Consider the following 15,961-nt stretch of genomic DNA (forward strand, 5'->3'; position numbering starts at 1 on the left):
TTGCCCATGGCAGGGGGGTGAACTAGGCGATCTCTGAAGGTCACTTCCAACCAAAACCATTCTGTGAAATGGCAGTGGTAGTATTTATGTACTCACAACGTCTCAGTTGCTGAAGAAAAGTAAAAAGGCATTGCATTTTAAAATTATTTTAATAACTGCTTTTCTCTTGCATTTAATCTAGAAGTCATGGTCACACAGACTAGAAGAGCTGTTCAACTTGACAGGGATGAGGGACTGGGTCTTGTCCTCTAGCACCATGCTAGAAATGAATATTGTCAGTGATTTGCACACATTTATCCTGAATTCCATGACAAGACAGGCTTTAGCTTGCAGGGTAAGTTTGGAACCTACCTCAGGGACTCATAGCCTCTGGCCTTCAAGACTAATGACAGGAGAGAGCTTAAGGTACTAAATTCTTTCATACTGCTAGAAATATGATTATGTCTTTTTATGACTTAGAAAACAGCATTACTAATTTAGTAGAGAATTTACAATAAAACGCTTCCTGAAGTAGCACACCCAAGGTCCTGAGGATTTATAAATTACATTGAGAACCTGAATCACTGCAGTTCCAAAATGAAGCTGAGATATGAACATTTCTACTTAGCTTTAGAAATCATTTCATTATTCACATTAATTAAGCTTACAAGTCTTAGAGGAACGTTGCATTGTGGTACCTTGTTTTGAGGGGGACCAAACTCGTGGAATGTCCCACGGAGGCCAGCTGGGTGGTGGCAGGTGACACCAAAGGTGGCCAGAGGCAGAGCAGCTCTTGATGGTGTTTTTCACAGGTGATAAAGCCAGAAACCTCTTTCCAATCACCTACTCCAAACTGATTCGGGAGCTGTAGGAATTCTCTGGGTTCATTAATTGTGAACAACTTTAATCATGTTCATTAACATCTCTAATGTTGTTAATTAATAACACAAACATTGAGTAGCATGACTGGCTTTCCTGTAATTATAAGTTGGTGTTCAGAAAATAGAGTTTTCCTTTGGGGCTGAGTCATGGATAGTGCTTTCACCTGACTCCAGGCAGGTTAAAAGACAGCAAACGCAACTAGGTAAGACTGGCTTGTTGAACCTTAATAACCATCGAAATGTGATAGCATGCCCACATTTCTTCTGGAGATAGTCCTAAAACCAGCCAGCGTGACAGGTTTGCAAAGGCATGCAAACTCAGGATGATTTGTGTACTGAGGATTTTATTCATTTATTTATTTGGTCTATAGAGTAGGGTAAAAACTAAATCACATTCTAATGTGAGTAATTTATAAGCCTATTATATATAGTTTTACAGACTTGGACCCACTGTGAACTGCCCTTCATTTCTTCTCTCTCTGCAGTGACTAATTAGATGACCACATCTCATCCCAGGATCTTCCAAACAGTATCACTGGAATTCAGTCTTTGGCTGGCCAAATTTCGTTTTCAATTGTGTGTTTATAAATACATCTCACATATAGCATAGTGATTTGAAAATTAGTTAGCTGCAATCACTCAGATTTAAGAGGGTCTAAAATTTCTCTGCCCTCTGTGCAAAGCCAAGTATTTCCCTAATCACAATGATTAGGGAAAAATAATTACAAAAAGTATATCCTGTTTTTTCCTCTGATCCATTAATTGTTTTGATTTTCTTGATTTGTTTAGTTCCTCACTTGGGAATGTATTCAGCTGGAGAAGACTCTTATAAATTTATTGAAACAAATGCTAAAATCAACATCGACCTTTGTGCTGCAATACTGGGCCACGAGGCAATAAACAGATTTTACTAATGCCAATGCAGTGCATAAACACAGCTGCAAGACTTGGAGAATCGAGTGTAGGCTCAAGTTTTCATCCTATTAAATCAATCTTGACTTCAAGCATTGCTAGAGATACATGTTGTATTTAGGACTGCATTTGCCATGCTTCAATTCACAAACAAAAGATCTCTGCTGAAGAGCGTCAATTTGGAGGCAAGAATCTGTGCTTGAGACTGTCTTTGAAAGTCACCCTTCCGTTACCTCAAACAAGGCTACATTTTGGTTCATTGCGTCCCCACTGTGAGCAAGTTGCAGGGTTAAAAAAGTATTGCCTTGTCCCCCAAGCAGAATCTAAGCAATAGTCAGTTGCTCTGTATTCTGTTTTAGCTAGGCAAGATATCCATGAAAAATGTAACAATGATTAAAGGTGCCAACAATGAATTTAAAGTATCTTTTCTTCAGATTTAAGAGGAAAAAAAATCTAATTAGTAATACTAAGCACTTTCTGAAAGTGTGAAATCTGTTTCTGTATGTAGTGTAGCATGAGCAAAGGCAGGCATGCAACAGACATTTACTATGTAAATTATCTCCACGCAGTGCTAAATCAATGAGTTTTCCGCCATAGATGCTCATTCCAGGTTGCTCCCTATAATGACCTCAATTATACATGTCTTCATTGTGAAATTATGATTGCCTTTGGTGGGCTGCAAATGACGGCAGAGAAAAAGATTTCCATGATAAAACAGCACAACAAGTAATACCTGCACTCATTAGTATGCACAGCTTGCAAAGGTGCAGTGCAACTCCAGCCTAGCACCTGAGGAAATAAAGTCGGAGCAGAGGAGGGGCCAAGGAAAAGACTCGACAATACCTTGACATTTTTAACAAGAAAAGGAATTAGTAGGGCTTCACATTCTCTCGTGTCACCATGGGACCTGGTATTGCAAGAGATTTAACATAAGGACATCAGAATGGCTACATGTGGGTCACCAGAGGTGCACAGAGCTTCACAGCCTCTCTTACTGAATGTTAATGGCAGAGAGAAAAGGTGTGAGAGACAGGGCAGAGCAACCTGCCATACCTCTCAGCTCTGAATGCTGGCATGCAGGGAATGATCTCTCACCCTCCTGAAGGGGGGAGACAGATTTGAAGGTGACACTGCTCTAATTCCTGAAGTCAAACAGTTTTCTTGAGCCAAGCTGCTGCCATGGTCAAAGAGGATTTGCAGTATCAAGAGGATGGGACTAGTCTTTTCTGTAGAGCCCAGTGACAGGACAAGGGGTAGCTGGCACAGGCTGGAACGCAATAAGTTCCACTTGAACACAAGGAAAAACTTCAATACCGTGAGCGTGAGGGAGCCGTGGCACCAGCTGCCCAGAGAAGATGTGGAGTCTCCTCTGGACATTTCCAAACCCACCTGGACGCGTTCCTGTGCACCCTGATCAAGGGGAACCTGCTTCAACAGGGACTTGGACAGGGTAAACTCTAGAGGTCCCTTCCAACCCCAATCATTCTGAAATTCAGTGGCTCCGGGACCTCTGATACAGAAAGACACGATTACCCATTCCTTCTTAAAGGTGGTTATTACAAAGGCTTTACAACTGTCTTGAACTACTAAAAGTTGAGTCAAAAATGATGGCATCCCATTCTCTGATGATAGCATCTCTCTCTGATAACAGAGTAGTTGACAGGAACCTTTTTTTGTTTGCAGCTATAATAGACTGAGGATTTACTTCAACTGAAATCCAAAGAGGAGTACCAGGTTTGACATGACTTGATAAGTATGACCAGCTAGGACTGATACTGGTTGAATCTGTTGAATACAGAAAGCTGTTTTGCATGCGTCATCCTGCAGAATTTCCAGATGAAACATAAAACTGCTTGATTTTAGGACCAAATTTCATTCTATTCTGTGTTCTGCAAGTGAGTGCACTTTGAATATTACCTGTTTGTTCTGTTCAGTTTTATATGCATGGTAAAAATCCTTTTATCTCCTAAAGGTTTTGTAAAATAAAGTGAACAGTGTTCAATACTTAATCTAGAGGCTCTACACAAAATCATTATGGTGGCTTGAATAATTTGTACACATAATCCAACTAGCATCAGTGTGTCTGGGCTCTATAACTTAAGTACAAGTTTCTGAGGTTTTTTAAAAGCCTCATAGGAAATCTCTGTTTTCTTCCCAATATGCCTGATTACATAAGGAAATCTTTTCTATTGGTAATAATAAAGCAATGAGTAAAGCCACACAAAATAATTCTGTATTAGTAGAAAGGCTTTTAGATGTTAATAAGATGCTCCCAAATGCACCGGTAATAAGATGACCTCAAACATTCTCCATAGAAGTACTCAAAGGAGTGTGTTTATATAGTTAAAGTGGTCTGTACTAATTACATGCTTTAACATAAAAAGTCATCTCTTGGCCTGACATGGTTCATCCAAGAATGGCAGCTATGCAAGGTGTCTTCTTAATTAAAAGTTAATGTATTTTTCATTAGAGTGCTTCTAAACTGTAAAACCCTCTTTAGCTGTCATTTGGAAGATGGGCCAGGAGCCTTGAATTCTACTGCACTCAAAAAGTGCTGCTGAGGAGGGAGGTGATGGGATCCCAGCATGAGCCGGGGAACTCAAGGCAGTGTGAGAAACCACAGAAGGAATTAAGGAAAACAGCCATATGATGAAAAAAACAATTCTCTTGTAAATGAATGACCCTCTATTTCATTTCTCCTCAAGGAAACATGTCCTCATTAGCCCTACTCCACGGTACAAATTATTGTAATTATCAGTTCTTTATCCTGTCAAGTGCACTCCAAATATTTTATTCGTAAAAAAGGAGCTCTCTTTTATGCAGACAAAAACTACATTATTAGCCCTTCTGTGCCATTTACATGCTTTAGGCAGCTGAACAAGGGTGGTGAGATGGACATCACTGCCTCGATGGGCCACTGTCACACTGCGGTGGTGAACAGGCACGTCTCTCATCATCTTCAGCACGTATCTGACAGGAGCAGTGTGATTGAATGCTCTAGCCTCTCTTCCTGGCATTGCCACTAACCTGCTCAATGACTTTGGGTAGGTAACGGTCTCCTTCCTTTCCCAGTCTTTCTCTGCTTCCCCTTTTTGGATTTTAAGGTTTCAGCTGCAGAAACTACCTGATGGTCTGTGTCAATCCCTCTTCTTGTGTAACACCAGTGGGAGCCACTGCAATACAAATAATAGCATTCAATTGATCAAACATTTCTAGTTTTGATCAACCATATATCAAAACTAGAGCTACCATTTCTTTGAAACAGCCCGTACACTTTCTCAAGTGGCACCCAGGCTACTAAGTGGAAGAACACGCAGTGCTGTATTGATCTTTTCTGGCCCTAAGTCAGATCTACAGTGGTGAATACCATTTTTGACACATTCAATTAATTTCTCACTTAGGTGGAAGAACTAGGAGGAGAAAGGATGCAGACCTGTTTGGGTACTGCTGCACAAGCAAGTTTTTTGCACTGAGTGTTCACCACCAGCTGCTAGACCAGTGCACTAAAGTGAGTCCTTCCAAGCTTCCCAAGGCTACAGAAATAGGCTGAATATTTTAGTGAACAGATTTAACAGATTTACTACTCAAGAGATGTTAAAGCACTTTTTCAATTAGAGGGTATGCGAAGAGATGGAAATTGATTCTTGCAAAAGTACTGGGGTTTTTCATTTTTATTCCAAGCATTTACATAGTACAAGCCCCATAAATGAGTGCAAGGTTTTCCCACTAAAGGTGTTAATTTTTAAGGCAAAATCACATCTTAAGCTGTGAACTGACATGACAAAACTGAGTTTTTGGATTTGCTGAACATCAGCACTTCTTCGGAGGGCTGGGAGAAAGTGTACATAGCATTTAGGTCTTACCAACACAGATATGCTGCAAGTGATACACAGATCTTGTGCAGGTCGTAATAACAGAGATAAGAAGTAGGCAAGGACTATGAAGACTAATTCTGCCGGCTAGTGAGAGGAGTAACCTGACCCCATATGCCATTTTACACTGTTACTACTGCTTGACGTGGTTTTCCCCAAAACACATGGCCACGGGTGAGGCAGCATGAATGTCTTTGATTACTGTTTTACCGCTGGTAGTACAAGTGGACATGAGGAAGGAGGAGCTTTGGGGCCATGAAAAGGTGTTTTGTTTCCCAGTCCAAGTTTCTGAGTTGGTTGAAAAAATGTAACACCAAAGCACTGTAAACATTCCCCATTCATCTCAATGGGCCATTGCCTTGAAAGCCCAGTTTTCAGCATTTATATGTAATAAAGTTTCAAGGGTATGCTATTGCAGAATAATAGTAAGTAAATTCATCATGTGCATGATGAAACTGTGAATGCAGCGGCCTTGACAATGTGACCTGATTGCCCTGTTGCTGGCTCACTGCTGCTGGAATGTCTAATAACGGCAACCAGCAGCCGCAGTAACTGGGGCATCAAATGTCTTACCTATCTGTGTGGCCATACATGGCAAAGATTCAGATATGTCTTGTGAGCCAGAAGGAAATGATGTGACATGGTGAGGTTTCAGAGAGATGTTGGTGTTGTTTTCAGTAAGAGCTGCTGCCTCAGGTGTTTATTTGTGTGGTACGTATCAGTAAAATTAACTGAATTTTTAAAATTTAGATAAATTATAAAAAAGCTTCTCAGTCCTTGATCAGAAGAACATCTATATCTCAGATGTCATATATGGCTGCATTTTGGTAAAGGAGTTTTCATGCTTCATGACTTACTATATTTGGGCAATTAAAAACTGGATTGATTTATGTTTAAGTGACAACAATCTTACCTAAGTTCTGCTTCTTCAAGGAAAGAACTTGACATTGTTGTGCCTTTTCAAAGAACCTTGGTGGGAGTCCTCTAGAGAAACAGAGACAGTCTCAGGCAGGAAAGCCTTAGCTTGTCTCCTCATTGCTGACTGCTTTGTAGGCCTAATTATTGCACCCAGACTTGTCAGAGGACTCATCTTAGTGCCCTAGTGCCACAACTACTGCAAGATGCACCAGAAAAATTATGCAGCAAGTTTGATTGTGGCAGATTCAACTTCTATGTGTCTTACTTGGCTTTGTTATTTAGGGATTTTTTTATAGTGTTGATAATCCACCTCCTTGCCAAAATCATTCAAAGTTGTTCCTGGAATGAAGGCAGAGGTGAGAGAAGAGGAATGTTTTCCATTTGTAGTGTTTGGTATTAATCCTGTGTTGTTTCTTCTTGCAGAGGTGGTTCAGCTGAGCCTACCAGAGGACCAGAAGATCAGCATTACCACCATTACAGTTGGCCTGAGCACCGTTCTGACTTGCAGCATCCACGGGGCACTGCGGCCTCCCATCATCTGGAAGCGCAACGGCATCATCCTGAACTTCCTCGACTTGGAGGACATCAATGTAAGTCCAGAATTGATCTTGTTTTATTCTTAGGGCATTGGATATGACTTAATTTAATAGATGGTAGTTCTAAGGGAACAATTTCTGGTTTTATGCGAATGTGTCTTGGGAATAAAAGTGAAACAACATGTATGCAACTGAGTGCAGGCGTCCTTGGAGTATGTTATTATGAAATTAAAACTCAGTACTGTAATTATCCAGCATTTCAATAGCACTGGTACTTCATCCCTTGCTGCTCATTCAGTTTGTTGAAATCTGTGGTCCATGGGCAGCAACCCTGGAAACCCAGGGGAAAGCAGCTCTACAGACCATTAACTCCTCAGGGATGTCCTTCCTAGTACACAGAAACAGGTTCAATGAGAGCACGAAACAATACATTTATGGTTGGCAATGAAATCTCTCTTCTATCTAAATCAAATAGTATGTTTTTCTCTCTGTTCCTCCTGTTTCACTTGCCTTTCAGCCAGTTCTTGTCTCATTCCTCAGCTGCTATTTCTGATGAGCAGTTTAAGATATGGGATTGTTCAGCATGGTGTAGCAATACCTTCACTGGAAGTAAGACAAATCTTTTTTAATTCACAGTGCTGGTCTGATGTGTGAGTCATAGTTTGTAGTAAAAACAATACCTGAATAATGGTATAAACTTACCCATTTATTTAATAGCATTTAATTACAGAGAGAGTGGAAAATAGTGTACCAAAAAAATATGGTGTTTCATTTCTCATTGCATTAAAGTACACAGTAAATCAGATTTTATTTTAATTATACTACAGCAAGAGTTGATTTATATTTTTGTTCAGCTCTTGTTAATTTGATAACCACTAAGTTCAGAGTTGTTACAGTCAATGCTGTAGCTCCCTAAATTGTGTATCTAGGATTGCTGAAATGTGAAAAAACATTTGCTTTACCATTATGCATTAATACATGAAAATTACAGCACATGGGACAGAAATACGCGCTGCAACTTTGTCCATTATTTGTTGACTCTACCTTAGCAGGAAAATCACATACACTATGTATAGTTGGTTACTGTGTGCACAAACTCAGTAATTATAACCATATAAACATTCTTTTCATTAAAGCAAGTATTACCCTTTTAAAATGCGTTCCTTGTCACCATTTGGAGCATGACATTGAAATGCAACCTGAAAACAGCAAGCACCCCACTGCAGGATTGGCACAGGACTATACGGGAACAATAACAGGGACATGCAGGATTGCACAGCCAGCCCAAAGCTGGTGGCCCTGACCAGATTTCATATAGACGTCCATCTGCACCAGCATTAGAATAACAACCTTTGGGTGACTCGTACTAAAAATACACAGAAACCTGCCAAACTGCGATGCGCAAAGTCAGTGTTCCCTGCCATAGCTGGAGCGTGGCAGAGCCATGCAGGTGGTTGACCTGGCAGATTACTGCCTTGTGCAAATATTCTTCATAGCAGGTCTATTCCTTGACACAGATTAAGCTTAGTAAAGATTACACATGCTGCCAACGTGCTTAGTTTAACCTGTAGTGAGCAAATGAAGCACCTTTGCATACTCTGAGTGTAGAAAGAGCCTTTTCCTCTAGTAGTTATATTCACTAGCTCTGAGACCTTGTGTTTTTAGGGTCAGGTTTTTGGACTCAGGGTTGAGCTGGGATTAGAAGTGAGGTTCAGCTCTTCTGAAGTCGTACTTCCACACACCCTGTAGGCTCAAGAGAAGTCTTGTGGGTATTTTGGCCAAAAACAGTAAAAATTCCAGAGTTTTATATTACTTTAATGAAATTTTGGCTATGATCACATTAATCTTAAAAGATTAAAGTCTATGTGTGAACTGGATACAAAATGACAGTCTAGTAATTGGAGTAGAAACACATCTTTGAAGGACAGATAGCATGTGGTGCTGAGGCTTCAACTCCTACTATTTTAAGTAGGTTTTTGAGGAGTATGTTTTCAGGCTGAAATGCCAGTTCCTCCCTGATTTAGCACTGGCTCAAGTGGATTTCTGGTTTACTTGTAGGTAATTCTGTTTCTTATTGGTTATTAAATGTTAAGAGGTAGGGTTATGCCCTTGCACGTAAACTGACTGGTTCCTGAATGATTTAACACCCCCTAGGACAGTACCACGCAATACAGAAGAAAAAACAACCCACTTTTTGATCTGTTTGAAATAGTATATCACCGGGAAACTATATCAAAGGAGCACTCTGAGATTATTACAAGGAAGAAAAACAGGATTTATGCATCAATTTTAATGTTTCACTTGTCAGTTTATGACCTCTATCACCTTGTCATATAACACCTGCTGCTAGCACATCAACTTTTTAGATCTAATAAACACCTCTACACCTTTTTCATTTTTAATTAAACTGTAAAGGTTTCTTTATGTTCTGTATATATCACTGCTATTTCTATTCTGGTCTGGTTACTTGAGATGACACAACTTGGGTATTGCCATCTTTTCTTTTCCCTCTTCCACTGTGGGCAATATGTAGGACTCTTGACCTCAGGTGTGCCCCCTGTCTGGCTCCTGAGAAGGGGTACCTGCACTTCTGAGCACTTGTTTGTAGCAGGAGTGAAGAGATGGTCCTTCATCTGGTAAATCCAGGATTTTATTTAGATTAATCACCAGTTTTAAAAGTCCTGTACCTATGAAACATGAGCCAAGTTCATCTGCAGCATGAACAGACTTGTGTTTGGGGTTGATACTTGCATGTAGCATGGAAGAAGCACCAACATTCACTTTGAGGTTTGCAACGTGCAAATACGTGCAGCTATGCACACTCAACAGCATGGGTCGGAGTGGGTGGCAGCAGACAGCTCAGAGCTTAAATCTTTCATGGGTACAGAAACTCACATTAAACAGCAATCTATTTAAAGGCATTGACAGAAGGAAACTAAAGGCAGTGTGCTTCTTAATATACTTGAAGTCAGTTAATTAAATTACTTCAGTTTTCTTTTAGTGTGCCTCAAGCAGAAACTCAATTGCATTTCTGCTTTTCACAATAAGGTTAGCAATTTGGCTAATTGGAAGTGCAACAGGAGATTAATTGTACCTTTTTAACTTGTGCCTGCTCCTGGCACAATGGTAATCACATACAAACCTACAGGATATTCACACACTTGGAAAAATCCTCATATTGTATTTCAATTAAACTCTTTTTCTTCTAAGTGCTAATTCAGGAAACAACATGAAAGTAGAAGCCCAACTCTTGAAAAAAACAGAATCCTTCCAACTGGGTGTGAGCACAGCACGAGAGAGGCATAGCTGAAAAGTCTTTTGTGGCTTTATTTTGTCCAGATTTGTGACAAATGTGTTAGGAGAAGGCTGACTGTGTTTCAGATTAATACTAGAAGTGACAAAGACGGTCAACAAAAACCTAGATAATCCTAAATTTGCACAGAATGGAAAGGTTGAAGATTTCTATAAAGCCTGGTTGTTTAAATGCATTACTCACATCATTTTTATGTGATATCTTGATTGGCAACAAAATATTAATAATTTTTCATTGCTGTCTTAATCAGAAGCTTTCATAAGCAACATATTAATAATTTGTCTTGTCCTGTCTGTGAAGAACCTTGTTAATCAGTTGTCACACAGCTATTGCAAAAGAGCCATCTTAATGGTACATGTAAGTAAATGATTTTTCTTGCAAACATTTAAGATTGCTTTTAACATAAAAATACTATTTATCCATGAATTACCCATCCATATTATTTCTCCATTAGAAGTCCCTTTGCAGCCATCTTTTTAAAAAGTCACATAAACTTTTCTCATGCAGAAAATAACTATAATGTAGCTGAAACAGATGAGATTGTGACAGCTATAATTGATTTCTGACTACAAATAGTGAAGTGGTTAAAATGTGTCATCTTTCAAAATAATATGCTTTTGCCCCCTAGGAACAAGCAGTATGCTTTCCCAAATATGTGATTATGAAAGCATTCCTCAATTTGAAAATATAATAAACTCCTCATGGAGTCAAATGTATTTATACAATATTTATAGGGTGTTGTTTCACATGATTTGATGTTATCTCCAGAGAAACATATGTAAATTTATAAACAGCAGTTATAAACAGAAGTTATTCCTTCAAAAGCGTGGTGTAAGCATGCACAAATAACAGAACATTACCATAAGAAAACAAACGTTAAAGAATACAGGTAGACAGGAATTTGCTGAATGTAATGCAGGTGGCTCTAACATGAATTCAGGAGTGTTTTTCATTATTCCTTTCTAACTAATCTGTACGCTGTAACTCAAATGTGCGTTAGATCATTAGTTCAAAAATAAGCTTTTCATAACAGATTGTTGAAATACAGGTTGAAATTGTTGAAATACATTTCTATCGATGCCAGGTAGGGTAGCACGTCCTTGCTCTCCGAAAAAATCCTGTCCAGGAGCACGCACAAGACTCCAGAGTCAAGTCCCACATGATGCAAAGTGCACCAGGGAATTGAAGGCAGGGGTGTGCCTGAGAGTGCTTTGCAACTACGTTATGGCTTGTCTTTCTCATTGTTTGATGAAAAATCCATAATTGCCCTTAAAAAACAAACTGACAGTCATTAACAAAATGCAGCATATCATTTGCTTGCTATTGTCATCATGTCATTGTCGTATATATCAGTCAGCTTACCTTGCAGCGGGTACACCAAGAAATGGCCAGTAAGATGTCCCTGTGCCAAATTCTCAAAGAAGTCTTGAATGTTCCTCTCCAATGTCACGCATTGTATTATAACATCAGGATGTCACACAGTCTGTGATGAGACTGTTTCAGGGAGAAGCTGTTGGGCATGGGCTGCCCAGGGCCATGGTAGAGTCCCCATCCCCAGAGGGATTCCAAAGCTGTGTAGCTGTGGATCTGAGGGACATGGCTTAGTGGTGGCTATGGCAGTGCTGGGGTAATGGTTGGGCTCAGTGAACTTAAAGATCTTTTCCTGCCTAAATGATTCAGTGATTCTGTGGCTGAGCAGCCGCTGATGGGAGCACAGCAGTACATCCTGCTAAGGCTTTTCCAGTTCACTTCTCTGCCATTGCTTCCTGTCAAGGGAAGGAAACTCAGTTGGAAAGTCTGGATTTTGCTGCTGGGGTTCCTGTCATCACCTAGGGCCCCAAAGCACCTGAGACACATAAGCTGAGCTTGCAAGTGTTATGTTCCTGCTTGGAGTAAAAGGAGTGATTCTCTTCTCCAAACAGGTTTTCCTCCTCCCCATGCAAATCTGTGGGTCTTAGTCCAACTGAAATCAAGCCTGCCTCCATCTTTGCCCACCAAACCTCTGCCAGGTCCATAGTGCACTGTGTGTACAAGTGACAGAAGTGAATCAGGGAGAGGCGGACAGGGGACACAGACCACTTTCTGAATCATTGATTGCTCATATTCCACATCTACCTGTGCACCTGGGAAGATCAGTCTCTTTAAAGATCTGTGCCTACCTGCCTTGGTACACATTTCATATATATTCTTGTAGATGTCCATTTTCCATGTATAATATTTGAAACCCAAAGCAAATGGCCAACCTTTAAAGTGCAAGTCACTTGGACTAGATTTCTCATTAAAACAGATTTTATGAAGGCAATATATTCTTGTTGATGTTTTTAATGTAGTTTCACTGTTAAATAATAAAAGGATCATGTGTGAATAACCCCACTTAATACCCTGCTAATAGAATTCGAGCTGTTAAAATGATCAAACTTTGCATCATCCTAGATGCTGCAGTAATACAGTGCTGGGAGTAAATTACAGGCAGTTGAATGTCTAGAGCCAAATTTTTTCTCTTTCAAATCAAAGTTTAATAAATTCCATAGTGGTTATAGTATCTTAGGTCCCTGTAGGTTCTAAAACAGACATTAGGTGGAAAATTAATGCAGTATTGTCAGAATGTATGGTCTCTCACTTTGCTATAATGAAGACCACAGGACTTGTATCCACTTCTGCCCTCACTGGAATAGCTCATTTTAGGGTCACAAAGTGTTTTGGTGGTTATTGTAAATGCAGAAGTACCTTCATGAAGACAATAGAGTTCTACAGCTGGTCCTAAATAGTTGGTGGAATATAAAGCCTTCCTAAACAGATTGGTTTTGTGGAGGAAAATGTTACTTTGAGGTGTTTTTTGTTTTGCTTGCATTTTTGAGAGGCATGTAGGACACATACCTTGATAAATCTTTGAGAAATCTGAGATATCAGATACTCCTTTCCTATAGATGAATTGCATGTACTAGGTCTGGGTGTTATAGCAGAAAAGCAGAACTATGAATCTTCTAAAAATGGGTATGAAGAAAGAAGTGCACCCATCTGCTATGAAGTATTAAGGTAACTAGACTGACACACTTAAAAAATGCATTAGAAAAAAAAAAAGAGAATGAGATGAATTAGGACTCTGAAATCATTTGTATTCTAACATACCTGGTCTGACTGTTGCAACTGATAATTGAATTACAGACCAAAATCCATGAATCCCAGTTATCTACCTCTGGACTGTAAGGAGAAAGTTGGAGCTGATTAATATAATTTCTTCTGAAGATTGATACTTACGTGTTCATCCATGGTCTTTGCATTTCTCTGGAATGTCTAGTAGATCAAATTAATAGAAACATTTCACAAAATCCCTGCTATGCTAATTCCTCCTTTTCAACATCTCCGTTGGGAAAGCCCACCATTGATTCTCCTCATTGTGTTGTCTCTGAGTTTCTCTGGGTATAAAATTAGTCTGTTTTTATCTGTATTGTACTTGCATAACTATCTGAAAAGTTCATTGCTGTGTGTTCAACCTAAAAGCTCTTTTGCCTTACCAGCAAAGTCTTATGCTGTGCTAAATTCTTTGAGCAGAAAAAGAAGAAAAGATAAATTAATACCCCATCAAGCTGTGTTTGCAATAGTTTTCTGGCATTTGCTTAAGGCTGAATTTTCCTCCATATGAATTACTAAAGTGATAGCATGTGTAAAACCAAGAACAAATAATATTAATGAAGCATAAGTTCTCAGCTTGTCTCTGGAAATGAATTCTAAAAAGCACCAAAGAAAGTGATTTAAGAGCCCATGACTAATTTAGTTTTTATTATTTTTATATGAGTCACTCATGAATCTGTTGTAAAAAATATCAGAGACGTTTGATTAGTGAGGAGAAATCATTTTCAAAGTGATAGCCATTGTTGTAGATTTTGCATAATAATAATCTCATTAAACGCTTGGGTACATTTTGTTTTAAAATCCTGTAAACATTATCAGAAAGAGATTTCTAGGACTCTGAGGATCAGGCAAGCTTTTTTAAATGTGAACTAGTTAATAGATTTTCATTGCTGTGCTGGTTCTATGAAATGATGACGGTGTTTTTATTTGTCTAGTGCAAAACCAATGGCACCAGCTGGCCCCACTGCCAGGACTGCTTTTGTCATTAGCACTGAAACCACATGGGGAAGATTCCCAGCTTCCCTGGGTTTGGGTTCTAAAAGTGAAGTGAACTATTATTATTTAGAAAGAAGTCCCAGCAACTGGTTAGATTTTCCTAAGAGAAGAAACCACTCGGTCAGCTCCATTTCCTCTGTCATTATTTCTGCTATGGAGATTTGTAAATTAACATGGTGAGGGGGCATCAACTGTCATTGGGACTCACCTCCAATGTATATTAGGAGCATTCAGCACCTGATGGGGGTGGTTTAATATCACCGTGTAGGTGTAAAATCACATGGACTGAGCAATGGTTGCTCTGTGGGGTGCATGTACCCCGTAGTGCTATATTGCAGTAGAGTACGTGCCAGCGTTTGTATAGTTGGAGAGAAGGGGAGGTTGTCTGTTGTTTTGTCACTGGGACTTGTTTTTCTGTTCCTTCTTACTATTTATAGCTAGAAGGCAAGGTCTGGTTTATTTTTTCTCAAGTGACTGGAAGTTATTCCAAAAAATAACAAGCCTGAATCTACTATAATTCATAGAATCTTAGGACCACAGAATGGTAGAATTTGGAAGGGAACTCTAGAGATCACCTAGTCCAATCTCTCTGCTAAAGCAGGTCCACCTAGATCAGGTCACACAGGCACATGTCCAGGAGGGTTTTGAAAGCCTCCAGAAAAGGAGACTTCACAACCTCACTGGACAGCCCATGCCAGGACTCCCTCACCCTTACAGCGAAGTAGTTTTTACTTATGTTCAAGTGGCACATTTGTGTTCCAATTTATGCCCATTGCCACTGTCACAGGACACAACAGAAAAAAGTGCTGCCACATCCTCTTGACATAGACCTCTTAAATACTTGTAAGTGTAAATGAAATCCCCCCTTAGTCTTCTCTAGGCTGAACAGCCCCAGGCCTCGCAGCCTTTCCTCACAGGAGAGATGCTCCAGTCCCCTGATGTCCCTGAGCTGGACTCTTTCCAGCAGTTCCCTGTCCCTCTTGAGCTGAGGAGCCCAGAACTGGACACAGTACTCCAGATGAGGCCTCTGTAGGGCAGAGTAGAGGGGGAGCAGAACCTCCCTTGACCTGCTGGCCACACTCTTCTTGATGTATCCCAGAATGTCATTCATTGGCCTTCTTGGCCATGAGGGCACATTGCTGGCTCGTGTTTAATTTGCTGCCCATCCAAACTCCCAGGTCTCTCTCCACAGAGCTAATTCCTTTTCAGATTTCCTGGAAAACAAGAAATTTTGCCAAAATTTAAAGGGTTCTGAATACATTTCCATTCTTTGTAGAAACAACCCCAAGACGTGTCAGAAAGCATCTGAAATAGGCAAAAGAGGCAGGCAGCCAGTGCCCTGCACACTGCAGCGTGGCCTCAGGTTAACCTGGGCTCCCTCTGCACCAGCTGCATTCCTGGGTGTCAGGGCAGGAGATTTGT

The 15,961-nt window shown here is 40.0% G+C and overlaps 1 protein-coding gene across 2 annotated transcripts in view; it reads left to right on the forward strand.

Moving 5' to 3' along the window:
• Positions 1-15,961, forward strand: part of FSTL4 (follistatin like 4) — a 229,182-nt gene that overhangs the window by 180,337 nt on the left and 32,884 nt on the right. For both annotated transcript variants that reach the window (XM_062002672.1, XM_062002673.1), the window contains exon 6: positions 6,986-7,152. In XM_062002672.1, the coding sequence (XP_061858656.1) occupies positions 6,986-7,152 (167 nt within the window). The remainder of the gene's footprint in view (positions 1-6,985; positions 7,153-15,961) is intronic.

The sequence above is a fragment of the Colius striatus genome, chromosome 9, assembly GCF_028858725.1.
Source record: "Colius striatus isolate bColStr4 chromosome 9, bColStr4.1.hap1, whole genome shotgun sequence".
Lineage (NCBI taxonomy): Eukaryota > Metazoa > Chordata > Aves > Coliiformes > Coliidae > Colius > Colius striatus.